Source organism: Marmota monax, unplaced genomic scaffold (assembly GCF_021218885.2).
Source record: "Marmota monax isolate L192 unplaced genomic scaffold, Marmota_monax_Labrador192_F-V1.1 WCK01_AAM20220418_F8-fsc00064, whole genome shotgun sequence".
Taxonomy (NCBI): domain Eukaryota; kingdom Metazoa; phylum Chordata; class Mammalia; order Rodentia; family Sciuridae; genus Marmota; species Marmota monax.
In genome coordinates, this window is record NW_026694542.1 from 9,281,032 (window position 1) to 9,303,393 (window position 22,362).

At 47.7% G+C, this 22,362-nt stretch overlaps 3 protein-coding genes across 6 annotated transcripts; 2 read left to right on the forward strand and 1 right to left on the reverse strand.

Annotated features, from left to right (window-relative positions):
- The first annotated feature begins 4,001 nt into the window (after positions 1–4,001).
- On the forward strand, positions 4,002–7,479 carry Scrn2 (secernin 2). 4 transcript variants are annotated; one of them, XM_046420443.2, is made up of 8 exons: positions 4,002–4,140; positions 4,489–4,662; positions 4,962–5,143; positions 5,612–5,811; positions 6,228–6,443; positions 6,530–6,695; positions 6,788–6,968; positions 7,158–7,479. In XM_046420443.2, exons 2-8 carry the CDS (start codon positions 4,489–4,491, stop codon positions 7,329–7,331), a joined length of 1,293 nt encoding a protein of 430 aa, XP_046276399.1. In that variant the 5' UTR covers positions 4,002–4,140; the 3' UTR covers positions 7,332–7,479. The 4 variants fall into 4 exon arrangements, with proteins under 4 accessions (XP_046276399.1, XP_046276398.1, XP_046276400.1 ...); XM_046420442.2 differs by having other exon boundaries at positions 4,014–4,147; XM_046420444.2 differs by having other exon boundaries at positions 4,018–4,154.
- Positions 7,480–8,567: 1,088 nt separating this feature from the next.
- On the reverse strand, positions 8,568–13,888 carry Lrrc46 (leucine rich repeat containing 46). The gene is made up of 8 exons (XM_046420494.2): positions 13,551–13,888; positions 13,346–13,451; positions 11,311–11,419; positions 10,470–10,516; positions 10,093–10,202; positions 9,845–9,914; positions 9,373–9,518; positions 8,568–9,077 (listed from the first exon to the last, which is right to left on the reverse strand). The coding sequence occupies exons 1-8, from the start codon at positions 13,558–13,560 to the stop codon at positions 8,728–8,730; spliced, it is 948 nt and encodes a 315-aa protein (XP_046276450.1). The 5' UTR covers positions 13,561–13,888; the 3' UTR covers positions 8,568–8,727.
- Positions 13,889–13,972: 84 nt separating this feature from the next.
- On the forward strand, positions 13,973–22,198 carry Mrpl10 (mitochondrial ribosomal protein L10). The gene is made up of 5 exons (XM_046420463.2): positions 13,973–14,098; positions 16,121–16,290; positions 19,466–19,630; positions 19,890–20,034; positions 21,892–22,198. Exons 1-5 carry the CDS (start codon positions 14,047–14,049, stop codon positions 22,146–22,148), a joined length of 789 nt encoding a protein of 262 aa, XP_046276419.1. The 5' UTR covers positions 13,973–14,046; the 3' UTR covers positions 22,149–22,198.
- Positions 22,199–22,362: the final 164 nt, after the last annotated feature.

Genomic DNA, 22,362 nt, shown 5'->3' on the forward strand with positions numbered 1-22,362 from the left:
TTTGTCTTCTAGCTTGGTTTCCTTTTTGACAAGGTGTACCTCCGCAGTGAGGACCAGATCAGGGCTGCAGGGCAGGGTGGAGACTTCCCTTTGATCCTGCAGCCCCTGGACAGCCTCACCTCCATCCATTTGGTTGGGTCAGAGCTGGGGTCCGATCCTGCCCTGGAGGGGTAGTGGGAGGGAGGGACTTTCAATGGGTTTACTGCTGAGCTGTCCCTCCCTGGTCTTCACCTGTGTAAGTTTCTAGATATTTCCTTCTTCCTCTCTATATAAGTCCCCTCTTTCCCTTCCCCTAAGAACCTGGTTCCTTCCCTTCTCAGCCAGAGCCAGCCTCTGGCCCCTCATCCCACCCCCATGGATGCGTGCATGTCAGTCGGGCCCTCTGGCTGTGAGTGAGGTGGGGGTGACTGACAGCAATTTCTTCACCCAGATGATCCCTATCAGGGACAAGGCGATGAAAGGCAGCCAAGATATCTGATGGGCTCCTGCCCAGCTGGAAAGTCTTGAGGGAAAGGTTGCTACTGCAACTAGCAGCTAGAGACGTGTCACGGTTACTCAACTGCAGTGTACACAGACAGCTCACTGGACCCACTGTGTGCCTCACTCAGAGGGATGCAGAAATACTCATCCATACACACTTTTCCAGGCATCTGGTGCCCAATTCGCATCAAGGGAGTAAAAATCTCAAGACTCCAGAGCCCTCCAAATAGGAAAGTAAATGGAGGGTCCGGTTTAGGCCCCAAAGAGGTAGGGCTATGTTTTTTTTTTGTTTGTTTTGTTTTTCCCACTTCCCACCCTTGTTTTTGCCAAATGTATTATTTTCCCCTAATGGGATTCCTATTTCCCCCACTCTATCCCTAACCTAATTTCTCCAACCAAATCTCTCACTTGGCCCCTTCTATCCTTGTGTCTGAGATTCTGGTCCACAAAGTTTAGGAGAATGAACCTTGGGATAGGGGTATTGGAATGATTTAAGGGTTATAGAGGTAACCAGACTTATTTTTTTTGGGGGGGGGCAACTGTTTATTTCTATCTGTTCTGGGATTTAGCAATTTGGGAAGAGGAGGAACAGGTGTGTTTCTCTGTGACCTCATGCCTGCAGCACTCCTGCTGGGCACCTTTTTTGTCTTCCTGGTTCTGGGGGAATAAGACCCCAGAAGCCTGGTGAATCCCCTCCTTTTTCCACAGGTTGCCCCCAGGGATAGGAGGGCAGCTGTGGGGCCGGCTAGGCCTGTTTGGGCAGGGTTGAGGCTGCTCCTCCTCCCCTTGCAGCTCCTCCCGTTGACCTGCATTCTTAGCGGGGGCCTTTGGTGGGGCTGATGCTTGCTTGCTCGTTTGCAATGCTGCCTGGCTGGCCTGGGCCCCCTGACTGGAGCCCAAGTCCACCTCTGACCCCTCAGATGTGGTGCGCAGACAGCATGATCCTGGCGATGCTGGGAGGAAATTAGGGAATCGCTTCGGGGCTGACCCTATGGGTGACCTCTTTGGGCAGGCTCCTCTCCTGGGACGTGAAGTAAAAGCCCTGTAGGGTGGGGAAATGAAGTCAGGAAGGGAAACCTGACAGCGGAGAAGGCAGCCTACCAACTGCAGCCTGAGGCTGCGCTACGCTCTCTCCTAGTCTATTTTCTCCTTCTTCTCTTACCTGCTCTCGCCACCCAGCGGGCAATCCGAGGAAGTGCAGAAAGTGAACCGGTTTTGGGGACGCAAAGCCTTGACATTTGCTGCAATGACAACCAATAGCATCCTCACAGCCTCTCCCCAACGGTGCACTAGAAGCCACCCTCACCGTCCCAATAAGCCTAGCTTGCCTGACCGCTCAGCATGTTAGCAGTGTAGGCTTGAAAAGAACCTTGGGAAACAAACTCCACAAAAAACTGTTAGAACGAATCAATTAATAAAGTCACAGAAAACAGTCAGCACACAAAAATCAATAGCATTTCTATACAAACAATAAACTATCCGGAAAAGAAATCAATAATCCTGTTAGGTGCAGGGCAGGCTGAACTAAGTTGTCTGTAGGGCAGGCTGAACCAATGTTAGCTGCAGGATAACCTGGGCACTCAAACCCCCCTCTGTCTAGTCCCTTATCACCTGTTTGCATCAAGTCTGAACACTCAACCCCACTCAAGGCTGAACACTCAACCCCACTCAAGGCTGAATACTCAACCCTACTCAAGGCTGAACACTTGATCCCCACCCGTCTGGTGCAATGGAAACCCACATCTGACCCCTGCCCCATAGGTCTGAAGGCAGAAGATGACACTCTTAGCAACTACTGTATGATCCAATCACTGTACACCAACAAGGCAGCGTGCAGACCCAGAGACCTCATTAGATTTGGGCTATAAAAAACTCCCTCCTGCTGGTCCCCCCCCTCGCTCTCTCTCTCTCACCCCCCTTCTCTCTTCCACTGCTCTCTTTCTCTCTCTCTCTATTTTCTCCTCTTTTTGCACTGCTGCAATAAAGATCTCTTGGTTGCTCCGAGTGTTGTGGTCACTTTCCTTTAAAATCCCATTTACTAATAGTTTATAACATAGAGGTCTTTTTTGTTTGTTTGTTTTTGGTACCGGGGATTGAACTCTCGGGGACACTTGACCACTGAGCCACATTTCCAGCCCTTTTGTATTTTATTTAGAGACAGGGTCCCACTGAGTTGTTTAGCATCTTGCTTTTTCCTGAGGCTGGCTTTGAACCTGAAATCCTCCTGCCTCAGCCTCTTGAGCCACTGGTATTACCGGCGTGGGCCACCGCGCCTGACACAAATAGGGATAATTTAACAAAGTATGGGGAAATATCTGTACACTGAACTGCTAAGACATTAATGAAAGAAATCAAAGAATACACGCACACATACACAAATGGAACAATATTCTGTGTTCATAATTTGGAAGAATTAATATTGTTAAAGTGTCCATACTACCCTAAGGGACTTACAGATTCAATACAATCCAGGGCAGTACCTAGTCTGTAATGTACCCCATTCCACATTCCTGGAGGGCTCCATGAAGCAAAAGTGTGTGAGATGAATTTTGCTTAAATTCTGGCTATGGAGATAAGTTTATTTTTGTTATTGGTACTGGAGATTAAACCCAGGGCTTCCCGAAGGCTACTCTACGGATATAACCCTCTATCACTGCAAATGCTAGATCTTCAGACTTTTTTTTTTTTTTTTTAAGAGAGAGAGGGTCTTGCTGTCTCGTCCTGTCCAGGTTGTCTGGTCTGGAACTTGAGAGATCTTCCTTCTTCAACCTCCTAGGTAGCTTGGATTAGAGGTTTGCGCCACCCCACTGGGTTTATGGAGATGTTTTATAGTGCAAAATAAACTGGAAGTCAGAATATTTAGGATCATGGGGCTGGGATTGTGGCTCAGCGGTAAAGCGCTTGCCTAGCCCCGACGGGGGCCGGGTTCGATCCTCAGCACCACATAAAAAAAATAAAGGCATTGTGTTGTGTCCATCTACACCTAAAGTGTAAATTAAAAAAAAATATTTGGGATCATGATCCGTCTCTGTACTGTGATGTGTCTGTTCCCCTTGGCCAAGACGCTTCTTTTGCTGTTTCAGTTTCACTATATGTAAACACACCAAAGCTTTGGACTAGAAAATTTTTAAATTTCCTTTCAAAGCTATATTCTTAAAAGCATTATGGGGCAGGAGAGAACTTTTGGGGTGGGACGACATGCATATGTGTCCTTGTGCCTTTTTATAAAAAGGAATTGTTATATCTACACCTATTAGCTTGTGACTTTGGAATTCAAGATAGGACTCAAGTAACTGAGATTCTTCCTTAATTTCCAGATGCCCCAGCAGTCCCCGATCTCTTAGGAAGCTTCCCTTTTCACGCAGATTCTTTTCCACTCCCAGCTCTAGCTCCCCACAGCGACCCCATCAGATGAGGGGGCGCCCTGGTAATGAGCTGCAGGAGTCCCGCAGGACTTGAAAAACCGCTGCGCTCGGAGAAGTGGTGTTCGCGCGCACCCAGGTGGAAAACAGTGGAACCGCAGGTGCGATCTTCTGGCTCCGCCTCCGGGGCCAAAGGCCTTCCAGGTCACCTAGAAGCTTCCGTCCATTGGAATCCACCCGACACGTAGCGGAGGAGGAGGCTCCAGTGACCAAGTTGGGGGCGTTGGGGGCTGAAAGAGTGAGGGGTATACGGTACTGGGGATGGAAAGGGTGTGAATGGAAGAGGGGAGGGTCTTGGGCATGCGCAGGAGCATGGGACACCAGAGAGAAGTGGGAGAGCCTGTGAGTCCGTACCACTCCATCCTAGACTATCAGGGCAGGACTCTCGGACTAGGACTCTGCGCCGCCAACTGACTCCAAGCCATGTGCTTGGGTTTGTCTGATCCCAGGCATCAAGTGTCCGCGCTGTTCAGTGTCTTCCCTGTGTATACACGTGTTGGGGGAGGGAGCGCCTTAGGCCTGAGACCTGGGCAGGATTATGGAAAGGTGGCATGAAAGGGACACAGTTGTCCCCCACTCTCCGCAGATGAAGTCCTCAATCCATGACACCCCTTGTTCCTGCGACTGCTTGGTCTCCATGCCTCCGGCCTCTGCCATTCCAGCTGTGATCTTTGCAAAGAACTCAGACAGACCCCGGGATGAGGTGCAGGAGGTGGTGTTTGTACCAGCAGGCACTCACCCCCCTGGGAGCCGGCTCCAGGTGGGTAAGGCCTTATGCGATACTGAAAAAGGTGGCAGTTCTAGGCATTCTTCTAAGACCTTCTTCCTCTGCTTTCTACACTTGGGAGGTTGTCAGATGTGGTACAAAAGAAATATGAGCTTCAAGTCTACCAACCTGGACTGTAAGCCTATTATTTAGCCAATGGACCCCAGTTTCCTCAGCTGTAAAATGGGAATAAGACCTTCCCAAGGACAATACCTAAGGTGATTGGCAAAGTGCCTGCACAGTGTAGGTTCTGGCTCTCTCTGAGTGGATGCTTCCTTTCTTTCTGCCTCCAGTGCACCTACATTGAGGTGGAACAGGTGTCGAAGACCCATGCTGTGATTCTGAGTCGTCCTTCTTGGCTGTGGGGGGCTGAGATGGGTGCCAATGAGCATGGTGTCTGCATTGGCAACGAAGCTGTGTGGACCAAGGAGCCAGTTGGGGATGGGGAAGCCCTGCTGGGCATGGACCTGCTCAGGTATGTATGCTTCCCTCCTCCATCTCCCTTTTCCTCCCTCCCCAAGTCTGGTTCATAGGGGCAGACTCCTTTCTGCTGAATTTGCCCTTATGCCCTCCCAGGGGAGGCTTCCCTGCCCCTCCTCTCTCCTGGCCCCATTTCCTCAGTCTGATAAGGAGCCTGTCCTGGCCCAGAAATAGGATGGCACTGGTTTACATTTTTTAATAGAGTAATTTTTTTTTCAATTGAAATCTCATGTAGAATCCAGGTTTATAAAACTGATAAGAGCAGCTCTGATGGAGGACAAGTTTGGGGCTCAGGGCACTTCTCTCTCTCAGACTGTTTCAGGCCTTCCTATGGAATCTTCAGAGCACAGCTTAGAAACCACTGTGTTTAATATGACCAATGCCAGTGGGTTTGCTGTGTGACTTGGGCTTGTTACCAAATATCTCTGGGTCACTTCTGTCCCCTGACCTCTTTCTTTGCCAGGTTGGCTTTAGAACGGGGCAGCACTGCACAGGAGGCCCTGCATGTGATCACAGGCTTGCTGGAGCGCTATGGGCAGGGGGGCAGCTGCCGGGAGGATCCCATGCCATTCTGCTACCACAACACTTTTCTGCTGGCTGATCGGACTGAGGCATGGGTGCTGGAGACAGCTGGGAGACTGTGGGCTGCACAGAGGATCCAGGGTGAGGGGCCCAGTGCCAGGGCCCACCTCCCAAAGTTGTTCCCCTTTGGAGGTGATAGAGCTGGTGGGGCAGAGAGGGACACCATCTAGGTGCCAACTTTTGGGGACATCCAAGGAGATGGGAAATGAACCCTTATAGGGTTCCTTTCACCTGGTTAAGTCCTCCTGTGGGTGAGCCTGTCACTTCCTCTGGGAAGCCTTCCTGGACTTCCCTGGGTAGTTAGGCTCTTCCTTACATGCAAGCAGGTACCTCTTCGCCATTGCATTTATCTCTGTGATTATTTTCTCTCCCCTACCTCTATAGCCCCATGAGGGTAGGGTGTTCTTGTCACCATCATATTCTCAGCACCTAGCCCAGAGCTTGGCATAGAATGGGTACTTCATGATAAATGAACAACTCCCCTATCTCCTCCACAGGGGGTGCTCGAAACATCTCCAACCAGCTGAGCATTGGCACGGACATCTCAGCTGAACATCCGGAACTTCGGAGCCATGCCCAGGCCCAGGGCTGGTGGACTGGACAGGGCGCCTTTGACTTTGCTCAGGTCTTCTCTCTGACCCAGCAACCTGTGCGCATGGAGGCTGCCAAGGCACGCTTCCGGGCTGGGCGGGAACTGCTACAGAAATGGCAAGGTCTGTGAGTGTGGGTGGGTGAGTGGGGTCCCAGGAGGGCCACAGTTCTCCCTCTGCTGGGAATTTCACGCTTTCCTTCTTGGCAGGGAGCATCACAGCAGAGGTGATGATGGACATTCTCAGAAACAAAGAGAGTGGCATTTGTATGGACTCTGGAGGCTTCCGAACCACAGCCAGCATGGTGTCCATCCTGCCTCAGGATCCCACGCGGCCCTGTGTCCACTTCCTCACAGCCACACCAGACCCATCCAGGTGAGAAGAATGAGGGTTTGGGGTGCTGCGTACCAAGCAGGGGAGGCGACACGAGATGAGCCACCTCAGTCTTGCTGTCCATATTCCATTAGGTCAGTGTTCAAACCTTTCATCTTTGGGGTGGGGGCGACTCAGGCCCCCCAGGTGCTGTCCCCCACTTTTGGAGCACAGGATCCTGTTCGGACCCTGCCTCGATTCCAAACTCAAGTGGATCGCCGTCACATGCTCTACCGTGGACAGCAGGTGGCCCTGGGGCTGATGGAGAGTGAGCAGGTAACCCCAGGGGATAGGGTACACCCTGGAGGGACACCCCCACACCTACTGGCACTTTGGAAATAAGGAGCTGGGAGGAGACTGCAGAGCTGGGAGAGAGGCCCCACTTTTGGAGCCAGCTGCCATGGACAGGGTGGTGACCTTGGCTTTCTCCTCCTGAGACACATTCCCCGCTCTGGCCTTTTCCAGCAGGAGCAGGGGCAGCAGCTGCGGCAGAAGCAGCAGGACCTGGAGCAGGAAGGCTTGGAGGCTGTGCGGGGGCTTCTGGCTGGTGAGCGGACCCCAGCCCACCAGGAGCTGGGTGGCCTCTTCCAGGCCTTCGTGGAGAGGGAGAGCCGGGCCTACACAGAGCTGAGCACATAGCTCCTCCTGGCCCAGGGCGGGTGCAGGATCCTAGCCCCAGCTGCCCTGAGGTGGTGGTGGTTTGGGGCAATTCCTTCCTGCCCCTTGGCCTATTCTGTGTGGCTGGTGCAGCCTTGGCCTTAATAAATGTGGTTTATTTTCTTGTTCAGTGAGCTGAATTCCAGGTTCAGTGGGGCACAAGAGGCTGGTGAGGGCAAAGGGCAGACCCAGATTTGCCACACCAGCACATTTTAAAAATTTTCTTCTTTCCTTTGTTTTATTCCTCCCTTCCTTCCTTCTAATGTTCTCCCTTCCCTCCTTCCTTTTCTTTCTTCTTTCCTTCCTTATTTTCTTTCCTCTCTCAGGATTTAGCCCAGAGGTACATAATCACATCCCCAGCCCTTTTTATTTTTTTATTTTGAGACAGGGTCTTGCTAAATTGCTTAGGGACTCACTAAGTTACTGAGGCTGGCCTCAAACTTGCAATCCTCCAGCCTCAGCCTCCTGAATCCCAGACATTACAGGTGTGCACACCACACCTAGCTCTACCCAGCACATTCTAATGAGGGAGGTGATAAGGATTAGCCATGAAATTTGTGGAGGGAATGTGAGAACAGGGAGGAAACATCCCTAATGGTGTGGGTATGTGTTATTTTTTTGTGTGGGTGCATACATGTGTGCGCATTAAGATCAAAGATCATGCCTTGTGTGGTAGCTGGCTCCTATTTGTGAGGACATTTATTTATTTATTTATTGTGATTGAACCCAAGGCCTTGCATGTGCTAGGCAAGTACTCTACCACTGAGCTACACCCTCAGCCCTGTCTGGGGACAATTAGGACCACAGGATTTGGGTCCTTGGCTTAGAACTGGGAAGGACACACCCTTGGAGGGGCAGTGAGGTGTACCCTGAGAGATGGCCTCCTCCATGAGGCAGTACCCACTTCCTGCCCACTCAGGAGCTGTGACGCCAACTGGGACCCTGAAGGATATCAGCCTTTTGGAAGATTAGAAATTTGTTCTTTAGCTAGGCATGGCGGTGCACACCTATAATCCCAGTGGTTTAGGAGGCTGAGGAAGGATGATCACAAGCTCAAAGCCAGCCTCAGCAACTTAGCAAGGCCCTAAGCAACTCAGGGAGACTCTGTCTTTTATAAATAAAATACAAAAAAAGGGCTGGGGATGTGGCTGGTTAAGCACACCCGGGTTCAATCCCTAGTACCAAACAAAAAAAAAAATAAAGGAAGGAAGGAAGAAATTAGTGTTTTAGAATTAGGTTGCTATTTTATTTACTGGTTCCTTCCCCTGAGGTGCCGCCAAGTGACATGAAAAGCCTAGAGACAGTTTACCAGGGAGGGGCTCCTGCCACAGGTGAGGGGCGAGAGGACAAGAGGAAGCTCACATAGGGAGGTCACACGTCACTTCTTGGTATTTTTGGTTGCAGTTTTGGTTGTGCTAAGGGACCCAACCAGAGAGGCTTTGGGGGCTGCTGCTGCTGGGGCCCCCTTCCTTGCCTGGACAGAGCTTGGCTGGGCCCTGGGAACCAGAGTGCATGGTTTCTTGGTGGGAGATGAGGCTTGGAGTGAAGAGGCAGCCTCAGGGGGTGACTCCTTTCCTTGCTCTGGAGTGACAGAAGGGCTGCTCTCCCCAGCCTCGGGCAGCTCAGTAAGGGTGGGCTGGATCTCCATCCTCAGAAGGTGCTCTGCCAAGGCCTCCTGCTGCCTGCGCTCCTGGTGTCTGCTCAGCTGCTCCAGCTCCTTGAGGAAGCCTGGGAGGGGCCAGGGTGGTGGCTGGAGCCTAGGGCTCAGCAGGAGGGCCCTCTGGGTTCTGGAAGGTCTCTGGGTGATCCCGCACCACACATCCTTAGTAGGGAGGAGCCCAAGGCTGACAATGGGGAGGAGTGAGTCCCCTGCATGCCCAGGACAAGGACCTGGCCTGGCTGCACTTTCTACCACCCATGACCCAGATGCTGATTGGGATTAAGGCCACTCCCCAGACACCACCGCCCTCTTAGCTTCCTCCGGACCCCATAGGTTGCTGCAAGCTATGGAAAACAGTGTCACCTCGCTCTGAACAGAATGGGCCACCCAGCTCCGGGAACTCATCGTCACCATCAGAGGCTTTGTCCTCCTCATCTGAGGCCCAGCGCTCCGACACAGGCTGCCCATCCAGGTCCAGGAGCAGTGGCAGGGCTCCTAGCACCATCTCCCTGCAAGGCAGTAAGAGCAGAGGCTACTGAGGAAGGCATCCTTGGTGTGGAACCTGGGAGGACACAAGGACACATGTCACAGCATCCACACCTGGACAGATGGCAGCTCATGGTCTAGCAGTGGGGCCTCAGGTCAGCCCCAAAGAGCTAAGGGCTGGCTTCTGTGCAGCATGGGAACGAAATGGGGAAGGAGCAAACTTGAACTGTTGGGCTGGAGGAGCAGGGGCCATGGGCAATGCCAGGTTTGCAGGCTGGGAAGGAGCCCTTGTGGAGTTAGTAGGCGGAACTTAACCAGGACCTTGTTCCTCCCACCCTCAGTCCCTCACCTGTAGCACTTCTGCTTGGTGCAGCTGTTGCCAGTCAGGTTGAGGATGAGGAGGCTCTGGGGAAGCTCATCTGCACATGGAGAGACACAGGGAGTGAGGCTCTCATACCAACTCTGCACCCTCTGAGGATGAAGTGTATGTGCAGGATTGTGTTGAGCACAAGCACAGGGAGGTGGCGGAGGAGGGCAGAAAGAAGGGAGGACCCCACACAGGACAAGTGCCGTGAGCCAGGGCTAGGGTGTTCCTACCTGGCTTCAGCGTTTCTATCAGGTTCTCAGAGAGGTCCAGAAACTGGAGGTATGGGAGGTTGAGGAGGTTTTCCACGTGCCTGATTCTATTTCCTGCTAGAGACAGGAAACTAGGGAAGGAAGGGTGGGGGGCAGAGACAGGACTGTTGAGGAAGAGAGGAAGACACCAGACACCTGGGCCCCCTGTCAGGCAGTTGGATGACTAGTGGGGACACATGGCCTATGGGGGTAGAGGAAGCAGAGCAAGGCTTGGAAAGAGCTGATCAAGGCTGATCAAGAGCCAGGCTTGGAAAGCTCTGAGCAGGTTCTTGGGGTATTGCCGTGTTTCCCCTCCCACTCCTTACTCCTTCCCCCACCTGAGCCTTGGTGCCACATACCGCAAGGAAGGGATGCAAGCCAGGTTCTCAATTCGCTGGATCTTATTCTGCAGGAGGAAACCAAAGTGGGGGAAACCAAGCTGTCAGTTGGGTGGGGAGCCCTGTAAGGGGACAAAGCCCCAGTACCACAGCTGCACTTAAAGCTGGAGATGTTGCACTTTGGGAACAACCCCACTCCTGACTGCTTGTCGCTATCTTTGGGAGATGATTGGCTTTCTTTGGATGGATAGCTAAAAGTATAAACTTGGGGCTGGATAAACTGGTTTGAAATACCCTTCTCTGACCCCGCAGCCAAAGAGGGACCTTGGAATCAGGGAAGGAAACCAAGGGCCACTAGAAAATTGGAAAAAGCCTTGGTGGTGACTTGCATGGCAAAAGGGGAAAATGAGCACATATTCATTTGATTTGAAGAGTTTCTGTGGGGAAACTGAAAGGGAGCTGGGAATATGAAGGCTGGGGGAGTCTGAAGACCACCACCAATGTTTAGCAGCCTTCAAGGATCCAAAAGGTGTAGAGGAATCTTCAGTTTTCTTCTTCTTCAAAACAGGAATGGGCTTGGGCTGTATAATATGAAAAGTTTAGGGCAGATACCAAGAAGAACTAGACCAAAAGAAGTGTCTGACTAAGGAGCAACAATTCAAGGGCATGTTCAAGATCTCTTTCAGAGGGATCAGTCTTTCAACTGAGGAGAATTCCTGATTTATTTGGGAATGATTTAAACATAGACCTATTTGTCTGAACATCAAAGAAGGCACAAGATGACCTGTTTGGATGCTTTTGGATTAGACAGACCTAGTCCACAAGGGGTCAGGGGAAAGGAAGAGCAAGGGGCAAGAGTTACCGCTTGTAGATAAAGACTGTGAAGATTCTGGAGACTCTCTAAGTTCTTGATAGTGGTAATCCCCTCCCGGTCCAGGCGGACAATCTGCAGCTCAGCAAGGGTGTGAAACCTGGGAGAAGATTGGGTGGAGTGGTGTGATAAAGCTCACCTCTGTGGTTTCAGCAGGAGAGATGGGAGGGAGGAGGAGGAGAAGAGATGTTTTGAGGAGGGGTAGATGGCTGAGTGACTCTCATCATTGTCAAGAACAGCTTCTTGACCCATGAAGTGACGTCCAGGTCGTGAAGCTGGCTTGCCTAAGAGACCTCTATCTCTGTTGATGGCACTGGGGAGAATCAGACTGAGAGAGTAGAGGCCCTTTGGGAAACTGAGTGAAATCCATTCATGATTCCTGGAGAGATTTGGAGGCCAGAAAATTCTTTCTTGGGCCAGCCTAGATGGTAGGTAGGGCAGTAATGATAGCATCTCTGCAGGAAGATCCTTCCTCATTCTACCTTTTGAGTGGTCCATAGAGTGAAAGTCACCCATTCCATCCACGAATTCATTCATTAATTCCACAACATTTACTGGGTTCCAACTAGAGATAAATGACAGAGTCTCTGCCCATCACTCTTAGGGAAGTCTTCAGACTCCCCCAGCCTTCATCTATGACAAGTGGGTGACAGAGCCAGGTACAAGGGTCTCTGGCAGCTGTGCACCAGGTCTGGAATAAGGGGATCCAGAATTGCTTTCTAGAGGAAGTGACAGATGAGTAGGAGTTAGCTACAAAGCTGGGAGGGGGACAGGGAGAAGGCATTTCAAGCAGAATGAACAGTACATGTGTATGCTAATTCAGCCCTTCTCAAACTTTAATAGGCCTACCAATCCCTTGGGATCATTAAAATGCAGATTCTTATTCAGTAGTTCTGCAGTGAGCCTCAGATTTTTTTTATTTCTAATGAACTCGTAGATGAATGCCAGTGTCATTGCCCCCAACACCTTTGAGTAACAAGGTGCTAAGGTGTGAGAACACACTAATGGAGAGTTGTTGGAAATAGGCTGAAGAGAACAGAGGCCAACTCATTTTAAGGCATTTGGAGTTTATTGTGGAGATAATAGGGAGCCGAGGAAGTTTCTATTACAGAGTACCTGATCAGATTTGTTATTTAAAAGGATTGCTTTAAATAAATAATGTGGCTCAAGCGGTAGCGCGCTCGCCTGGCATGCACAGGGCACTGGGTTTGATCCTCAGCACCACATAAAAAATAAAAATAAAAAAAATAAAGATGTTGTGTCCACTGAAAACTGAAAAAAAAAATTTAAAAAAAGGATTGCTTTAAGCCATACAGTACTACACACCTATAATTCCAGCAATTTGGGATTCTGAGGTAGAAGAACCACAAGTTCTAGGCCAGCCTTGGCAATTTAGCAAAACTTTAATAAAGTGCCCTGGGTTCAATCTCAGTATTAAATAAATAAATAAAAAGATTTCTGACAAAGGATGACAGTCTTATCTAAGGCAGCTGAGTGAGGGCGCTGGAAAGCAGTTTTTGTTGTTGTTGTTTTGTTTTGTTTTTGGCACTGGGAATTAAATCCAGAGGCCAGAGGCGCTGAACTACATACCCAGTCTTTTTTATTTTTTTTATTTTGAGATAGGGTCTCTCTAAGTTGCTGAGGCAGATATTGAACTTGCAGTCCTCCTGCTTCAGTCTCCTGAGTTACTGAGATTACTGCACCACTGTGCCTGACTGAAAGGAACGATTTTTAAAAAAATTTATTTTTTTAGTTGCAGTTGGACACAACATCTTTATTTTATTCATTTATTTTTATGCAGTGCTGAGGCTCGAACCCAGCGCCTCGGACGTGCTAAGCAAGCACTCTATCGCTGAGCCACAGCCACAGCCTTTAAAAGGAACGATTTTTAAGGAGGGAAAATCATTGGACACGATCACTGATTGGAGTGGGAGTAAGTAAAGAAATAAGGATGAGTGGACGAATCTGTAGGGTTCAGCGAACTGGTCATTACGTGAAGCCCCCCCCCCCCCCGCCCCGCACTCACATCTTCTCTGACAGATCTTCATCCTCAGGGTAGGTCAAGTTCCGCTCAGTAATAAGGGCCTCAGTAATGTAGACATCCTTTTCCTCTGGACTCTGGGCAAGTTTAGCTGTGAAAACATGAGTCCAATTGTCATCTTTCTTCTTTCTTGGAGGCTGACCCTACCGTTGTCCAACTGTTCTACTTACCAACCCACTTCCCTACTTACCCCCAGGCATGATGTAAAATAGACAGCTGCTAGCTTGAGGCGAGAGAGGAACGAAGAAGAGCGGAGAAGTTCCTAAGGATGGACTGTTCTTAAGGATGGCCAAACCGAGAATGGCAGGCGAGAGAGAATCCTAGACTTGGGAGACAGTGGAAAGGGGTTGGTTGACTCAGAACAACTTGTTAGGGATGTAGTCGAAGACAAGTAAATAGGGATGAAGGGTTTGGAGTTTGTGGGGGTGTGGAAAGACTTTGCTGGCAGCAAATTGGGCGGTTGTGGGTAGGAGGGATAAGAAAGGGGCGGTTTCCAAGAGTTCGTGTCGTTGCTAGGATACCAGACGCCAGCTAGAGAGGAAGTGAAGAGAGGGTGCCGCTCTGCGCATGCGGATTACGGCTCTATCCGGAAGATCTGCCCACCACTTCCGACCCCAGAGTTCGCTGGCCCATAATCCTTAGCTTCTTCCGGCTCCGTACCGCTTCTGTCTGTTTTTCCGGTGGCGATGGCTGCGGCCGCGGCTGGAATGCTGCGAGGGGGTCTCCTGCCCCAGGCGGGTAAGGAGCGGCCCGTAAGATCTCACTGCGTATTTGGCCAGCGCTCTCTAATCCTCGTCTCCCCTCCTCTACTTCTGACACTTCCGGTTGTCTCTGACTCCAGAGATGTCCTGGTGATCCCTGACACCAGTTAGATCGCGGATCTTATCCCATCTAATTCCCTGTGACTCCAGATTATCATAGCAACGATGTCACCAACAAAAGCATTTATTCCTTACGTCCCGATCCCCCTGCCTTGGGTTTCTTTACCCCACCACTTAGCTCTCGCCCCTGGTTGCAACAGTCTTTGCCCGAACTTTTGCTGTATGCCTCCTTCTGAAGCTCTAAGCCTGATTGTCGCTTCCTCAAGTTTTCCCTCTGACCTCTGTAAAGCAGGTTTCTTCAGTTAATTCTGTATCATGTACCCTGTTTACTGACCCCCTCGCCCCATTATAGCCTGTAAGTTTACTTTTATTTATTCGTTTATCTCCTGTGTTAAGCTCTGAAAGGACAGAATCATTTATACAGCATAGCCAGCAGGCAGCATGGTTTCTGACCTTAGTGGCATGCAGGAGATAATTGTTTAATGAATTAATTAGAGCATTTATTATAGGCCAGGAACTGTGATAAATGTTTTACACATATTATCCCATTTAGATCTTGAAGCATACTGTAAGGAAAGGATTACCATCTGCCCTTTACAGATGAGGAAACAAGTTTTGGACCAGTTTAGTGACTGGGCAAGGTCACACTTAGTAAGTGGCTGAAGAAATATTAAAATTCAGTTTCATCCGATTCCAAAGCCACTTATAACAATTAGATTTTGTGGCCACTGGCAATAAACTTCTAGCCCTAGCAGGTCTCCATGCTGTCTGTCAGAGCTACCTTCTAGCAGACCCTTTTTCTGAGGTCCCATCTCAGCCTTGGGAGGGGCTGAAATTAGGAAACATTAGGCTTGGCCCTTGTGTTGAGGATGAAGGGGTCACTTTAGCTCAGGGCTTTAAGTGTCTCTTTGTTTTCTGAGGGGTGCGCTCAAGCATTGCCTGTCAACAAGAAGAGAGAAGGGAAGAGAGATGTGGAAGAGTAGCATAATGGTCAGGTAGCATTCTGGTCATAAATGTGTGCCTACCCTTGCTTCAAATGATAGGAACAGCCCTCACCAGTGTTTGAGCATGGTTTTCAAACTTGAGCATGCATCAGAATCACCAAGAGAACTTATTATTTTTTTGGTGTTACTGGGAATTAAACTCTGGGCCTTTCCTGTGCTAGAGAAACTTTCTACTACCAAGCTATATCTCAAGCCCCCACCAGGAGGGTTTTACCAAAACACTCTGCTAAGCCCTACCCCAGAGTTTGATTCAATAGGTCTAGGGCAGGTATTTCTAACAGACTATTGGAGGATGCTGATGTTGATGGCTGAGTGAGGGTAGGTTATACTTCAAAAACCACTGACTTGGACCAGGGGTTGGCATATCATGGCAAGGCTAGTCACTGAGGTTTTTTATTTTTGTTTTGTTTTGTGGTGCTGGAGATTAAACTCGGGAGTATGTTAGGCAAGTGTTCTACCACTGAACTATACCTCCAGCCCTTGGTCACTGTATTTTATAAATAAAGTTTTATTGGAACAAACCTTATCTGTTTTTTACATAAATGTCCATGGTCACATTTTGGCATAGTTGAATATAAGTGACAGATAGTACAACCCCCAAATCTAAAATATTTACTATTTGTCCATTTAGGAAAAGGTTTGCTGAGCCCTTTCCCCCTTTGTTTAATGTGTTTGAAATATTTTCTCCTTTGTTCTCATTTTTTATCCCATCTCTGCATAAAAAGCAAACTGGAGAAATGGGAGCCTCAAGAGATCAAGCAGCTGACCCACTAAAAAAGAGAAGGTTTGGGATTTCAGGATTTCTGGCAGGCACTTCCTTGTCTATCTCTGTGAGCCATGTTGTGTCTGTCTAGAGGCTGTGCTTTTGCTCCATTTAGGGCAAACTAGGGCCTCCAAAAGATTGTATTTCACTGTGTTACCATCTCCTCCCTCAGGCCGGCTGCCCACCCTCCAGACTGTCCGCTATGGCTCAAAGGCCGTAACCCGCCACCGTCGTGTGATGCACTTTGAACGTCAGAAGCTGATGGCTGTGACTGAGTATATTCCCCCCAAACCTGCCATCAACCCAAGGTGCCTGCCACCTCCCCCCAGCCCTCCCAAGGAGGTAAGGAGGAGATTGCATGCACATCACTTGGTGGTGGGATAGTGGATTAAAATGATTTTTTCTCTCATAGTGAAGTGGGACTCCAAACCACAGTCACTCATATCATTGTTTCACTTCTACTTGATCCTGTGGCCCAGGTACTTTAAGATGAAATCTGCACTTGATTCTACATTTGCCTGTGGGTTCTATGGATTAGATGGCCTCCTGGATTTCCTTCATTCTGTTCTTGTCTCTAAAAATGTGTGTGTGTGAGGGCTGGGGTTTTGGCTCAGTGGTAGAGTGCTTGCCTAGCATGTGTGAGGCACTGGGTTTGCTTCTCAGCACCACATAAAAATGAATAAATAATGGCATTTAAAAAATGCATGTGAAAGCTACCTGGGCAGGTGTGGGGAGGGGAGAGGTCTCTGCTATTTTTGTGTTTTTTGTTTTCTGTTTTTTTTGCAATATTAGGGATCAAACCTAGGGACTGGTGCATGCTAAGCAAGCACCCTACCACTAAGTGACACCCCCAATCCTCTCCTGTCTTAAAAGGAGTTGACGCTTTCATGTTTTCCTTAAGAAATGAGAAAATCATTCTGTCCTTAAAAAAAACAGGAAGACCAGTGGAGTTTTGTATCTTTTTAATTTTTTAAATTTATCTTTATCCTATTTACCTTTATCCTATTCATTTATTTATATGAGAATCGATCCCAGTGCCCCACACATGCTAGACAAGTGCTCTACCACTGAGCCACAACCCCAGCCCTGGGAATTTGTATCTTTTTAGTGGCTTTTGTTTTGTATACCTAATAAATTCTAGTATTCTAGTTGTCTGCTGCTTCTTAAGGATTAGGTAGCTGTCTTCTCTTGTAGGAGAGAAGGACATCAGCAAATGTAGCCTGAGGGAGTTAGGTCAGATGGAAGAGATGCTCTGAGTCATTGAGCAGCTTCCTCAAAGGTGAATGAGAAGACAACCTAGCATCTGGGTTTTTGCCTGTGAAAACACAGAGCACTCTGAAATGGCCCTGTAGGGTCAGCCCATGGAGCATTGCTTGGCAAACCACACTTTAGTGACTGGGCCTCTTCCATCAGCACTTAGGAAATTTTTGTTTGGTTTTGCATCTTTAAAAAGAAAGCAAACAAACTTAAATATTACTCGACCTTTATTTTTTTGTTTTGCTTTTTTGAGATTGAGATCTCACCATGTACCATGTTCTCCAGACTGATCTTATTTATTTATTTATTTATTTATTTATTTTAGTTGTCAATGGACCTTTATTTTATTTATTTATATGTGGTGCTGAGAATTGAACCCAGTGCCTCATGAGTGCTAGGCAAGTGTGCTACCACTGAGCTACAACCCAGCCCTCCAGACTGATCTTGAATTCATGAGCTCTGGTGATCCTCCTGCCTCAACCTCCCAAGTAGCTGGGGCTATAGGCATGTGCTGCCACACCTGGGTCAATCCAGTTAAAGCCTATTCACAGCATTTCCCTCTCAGTTCAGACAAATTGTATGGAATTTTTCTCCCATAGTTTTTTCTTAGGCCATTTGGGCATGCTACTTCTTAACTGTAGAAGAATCTAAAATAGCACATGCAGTAGAACTTTGTGAAATGTTGGAGACGTTCTATATCTGCACTGTCCAATATGGTAGCCACTTGCCACTTGTGACTACTGAGCGCTTGAAATAAAGCTAGTGTGACTGAGTAACTGATTCTTAATTGTGTTTGATTTTAATTACTTTAAATATAAATAGCCACATTTGCCTTAGTGGCTACTGTATTGAACACGGCAGGTCTGGAACCTACATTTAGTACAATATTGTATTTTTTTCATGGAATTCTGCAAAAAGCACATGACTTCTAGGTTGTCCACTTTTTAAATATATTTTATTATTTTCAATTTTTTTTTAATGTTTTTTGTGGTGCTGAATCAAACCCAGGGCCTTGAGAATACTAGACAAGCACTTTGCTACTAAGCTACATCCCCAGCTAAATAAATTTTAGATTCTTTGCTTTAGGGAAAAAGAAAATCTTAAACAGTGTTGTAGAGATATGTAAGTGTATTCTTAGGTCCTAAGGTTCTCAATTTTGAGAAACATTTTCTTTAAGAAAATTAAGTTTTGGGCTGGGGATGTGGCTCAAGTGGTAGCACGCTCGCCCGGCGTGCTTGCGGCCCACGTTCGATCCTCAGCACCACATACAAACAAAGATGTGTCCGCCGAAAACTAAAAAATAAATATTAAAAATCTCTCTCTCTCTCTCTCTTTAAAAAAAAAAAGAGAAAATTAAGTTTTGTTCTGTGAAAAATGTTTTGTCTCACATTTAAACTAACAGTGCAAAAGTTGTGTTGTATTTTTCTTTCTTTCTTTTTTTTTTCTTTGTGGCAGGGGTAACCAGGGATAGAACTCAGGGGTACTCCACCACTGAGCCACATCCCTAGTCCTGTTTTATACTTTATTATATTTTATTTTTAATATTTTATTAGTTGTTGATGGACCTTTATTTATTTGTTTGTTTAATTATTTATTTATATGTGTTGCTGAGAATTGAACTTAGTGCCTCATACATGCTAGGCAAGCACAACCCCAGACTGTATTTTATACTTTATTTAGAGACAGGGTCTCATGAGTTGCTTAGTGCCTCACTTTTGCCAAGGTTGGCGTTGAACTCACAATCCTCCTGTCTCAGCATCTTAAGCTGCTGGGATTACAGGTGCACACCACTGCACCCGGTTCTTTTTTTTTTTTTTCCTTTTAATTGGTGTTATGGATTGAACCTGGGTCCTCATGCATGCTAAGCACAAGCTTTGTCACCCAACTATATCCTCATCTTGTATTTGTAACTGGTAAAATAATTTAACATGAGTACAGTGTCAGATTGATAACTGAAGTAATTTTCACAATATTATTGTCAAACAGTGTTGACTAGGGAGCCTGCTGACCTGTTTGGGGAGGTCAAGAGTTCTTAAGTTTGAAAGCACTACTCTGAAGATTGTGATTAGCTAATGAAAACAGAAGGGTTACAGTGGGAGATGTTATACCTCACTGAGTCAGGTGCCCAACTACCTCACCTGTTCCCCAATGTGTTGCACATTTGGCCATCACCGAAAGCCCCAATGCCTATCTGGGAGAGATTGAGAGCTGCCAGGGGGATAGACAGCTGATGTCCCTCAGCATCCCTTCTTGCCTTCAGGAAACAGGCCTCATCCGGCTCCTCCGTCGGGAGATAGCAGCAGTTTTCCGAGACAACCGAATGATAGCCGTCTGCCAAAATGTGGCCCTGAGTGCAGAGGACAAACTTGCCATACGGCACCAGCTGCGGAAACATAAGATCTTCATGAAGGTCTTCCCCAATGAGGTAGGGGTGACTCTGTCACAAGGCCTGTCTTTTCCACCCTTTGCTTTCATGCCTGCCAGACAGAGGTTGGCTCTGCTCCCTCCATAGCCTACTTCTGACTCCTCCCTTAGCTGGCCTAGACAAACCACCTCCTAGTCGGGTGCCTAAGCTACAGTTAAGGGCTGAGGGGTTGCACCTTCACCTGATGTGGCCCATGACCAAGGTAAGTGTCACTTGTCCCCACTTTCCCCCCATCAGCCATTCTTTCTTGCCATCCTAGGTCCTGAAACCCTTTCTGGAAGATTCCAAGTACCAAAATCTGTTGCCTCTTTTTGTGGGACACAACATGTTGCTGGTCAGCGAAGAGCCCAAGGTCAAGGAGATGGTGCGCATCTTAAAGGGTGTGCCTTTCCTACCACTGCTAGGTGAGCAAACATTCCTGCCAGTTAGGGCTGGAAGTGAGGTGGGGCAGGTGCCACTAGCCTGGTGCCGTCTACAGGGAACATGCTGTCATGGATGGGACCAGAATCAATGGCAGGTTTATTGAGGGCTGACTGTCATTTGACACCTCTGTTGTCTCACAGCCCCACTTCTGTGCTAGAGGAAAGACTAAGGAAGACAGAAAGCGGGCTCTGGGGTGGGAGACAGCAAATTCAGACCCTTGAGTCTGCGATGTAGTGGGTGCTGAAACCCACACAGATAAAGGTATTTAAAATAAATAACTGAAGTAAAGGGTGCTGGGCCAATGACCAGTTTTTCCAGTTACTTCTAAGACTCACTAGGGGGCTTATCTGAAAAGAATATTGCCCATGTCCCTAGGAAATTTAATTTTATAGGAAAACCATATTTATAGTACCACCTGCGATTCTTTTTTTTCCTTAATTTTTTCTGTTGTAAAATACATATAATATAAAATTTACCATCTTAGGAGCCAGAATTTGTGGCACACACCTGTAATCTCAGCAACTGGGGAAGCCAAGGCAGGAGGTTTGCAAGTTCAAGGGCAGCCTCAGCAATTTAGTGAGACTCTCAGCAACTTAGTGAGACCCTATCTCAAAATAAAAAATGAAAAGGATTGGGGATATAGCTCAGTGGTAACACACCCCTGGGTTCAATCCCCAGTATGAAAAAATAAAATAAAATTTACCCTGTTAACTATTTTAATTAATTTTAATATTTTTTTTTTTAGTTATAGATGGACACAATACCTTTATCTTATTTATGTGGTGCTGAGGATCAAACCCAGGGCCTTACACATGCGAGATGAGCACTCTACCGCTCAGCCCCAGCCCCCCCTGCTAACTATTTTTTTTTTCTGTCTCTCTCTTTTTTTTATTTGTTTTAATTAGTTACACATGACAGTACAATGATCTTGACATATCATACTTTTGAATCAGATGGGATATAATATCTCATTTTTCTGAGTGTACAGTTTGCAGAATTACATTGGTCATACAGTCACGTATATACCCACAGCAGTAATAATGTCTATTTTATTCTGCTGTCCTTCCATTCCCCCCTTCCCCTCCCCTCCCCTCCCATCACTTCTCTCTACCCAATCTAATGTGACCCACTTCTTTTTTTTTTCCCTCACATCTTCACCTGCTATTTTTAAAAGTATAGTGATGTTAAATACATTTATAATATTGTGCAATCACCATCTCCATAACTTTTTTTTTTTTTTTTTTTTTTTTTTGAGACGGGGCCTAATTAAGTTGTTTAGGGCCAAGGCTGGGTTTGAACTTGTAATCCTCCTGCTTCAGCCTTCTCAGTCACTGGGATTACAGGTGTGTACCACCAGTCCTGGCTTCCATAACTTTTCATCATATATATGTGTATGTCATAGATGGACACAATACCTTTATTTTATTTATTTATTTTTCTGTGGTAATGAGGATTGAGCCCATTGCCTTACACATGCTAGACTAGACCTTTACCCCATTGAGCCCCAGCCAGCCCCTAATTTTCATTTTGTAAAATTGAAACTCTATCAAATAACTCCCTGTTTTTTCCCTCCACTCCATGATTCTGTTTTTAAGAAAGTTTAGGAAATGCTGACTTCAGGGGGTTGGGGCCATTGGATGCTTGATGCAAGTTTTCAGAAGGAAGGAAGGGAGGGTAATGATCTCTACTGATGGGAGTGGGTGTGGCAATGGAACCCAGACTTGGGCAGGCTGGGAGGGGAGAAAGGGGCAATGGAGAGCAGATTCCTAGGGTTGGAACATTATTTCTAGAGAAGACAGGCATTTGTGGGGAGCCCAGCTGACCCTCTGTTCTTCCAGGTGGCTGCATCGATGATACCATTCTCAGCAGACAGGGCTTCATCAACTACACCAAGCTGCCCAGTCTGTCCCTGATTCAAGGGGAGCTGGTAGGAGGGCTCGCCTTCCTCATGGCCCAGACACACTTCTTGCTTCAGCACCAGCCCATCCAGCTGACGGCCCTGTTGGGTCAGCATGTCAGACAGCAGCGAGAGGGGGACTCTACCACTTTGGCCAGTGAGAAGCCTGATCCTCCTGACCCTGTTCCGGACTCTTAGCCAGCCTATTTTGCCAAGCCATGCCCATAAATATACTCTGCTCCTGTTGACTGTGCTGTCTTCTGTCAGAGTTGTGGAAGAATTTGGGGTGGGAGAGTGTCATGTGACTTGACTTCTATTAACAAAGACCTTCTTGGGGGCAGGGCCACTTGGAGATACACAAGAATTCCATATCAGAATGGAGGCTGCTAATTACTGTCTTTTTTTTTTTTTT

Excerpts from the sequence above, each read along its gene's own strand:
- Scrn2 (XM_046420443.2), top strand. The coding sequence starts at position 4,489 with ATGAAGTCCTCAATCCATGACACCCCTTGTTCCTGCGACTGCTTGGTC. Across the intron at positions 4,663-4,961 it reads CCCCTGGGAGCCGGCTCCAG|TGCACCTACATTGAGGTGGA; the intron begins GTGGGTAAGGCC and ends TTCTGCCTCCAG. Across the intron at positions 6,696-6,787 it reads GCCACACCAGACCCATCCAG|GTCAGTGTTCAAACCTTTCA; the intron begins GTGAGAAGAATG and ends ATATTCCATTAG.
- Lrrc46 (XM_046420494.2), bottom strand. Across the intron at positions 10,203-10,469 it reads GCTTGCATCCCTTCCTTGCG|TTTCCTGTCTCTAGCAGGAA; the intron begins GTATGTGGCACC and ends TTCCTTCCCTAG. Across the intron at positions 9,078-9,372 it reads CCCATTCTGTTCAGAGCGAG|GCTTCCTCAAGGAGCTGGAG; the intron begins GTGACACTGTTT and ends GGCCCCTCCCAG.
- Mrpl10 (XM_046420463.2), top strand. The coding sequence starts at position 14,047 with ATGGCTGCGGCCGCGGCTGGAATGCTGCGAGGGGGTCTCCTGCCCCAG. Across the intron at positions 14,099-16,120 it reads GGGTCTCCTGCCCCAGGCGG|GCCGGCTGCCCACCCTCCAG; the intron begins GTAAGGAGCGGC and ends CTCCTCCCTCAG. Across the intron at positions 19,631-19,889 it reads TGAAGGTCTTCCCCAATGAG|GTCCTGAAACCCTTTCTGGA; the intron begins GTAGGGGTGACT and ends TTGCCATCCTAG.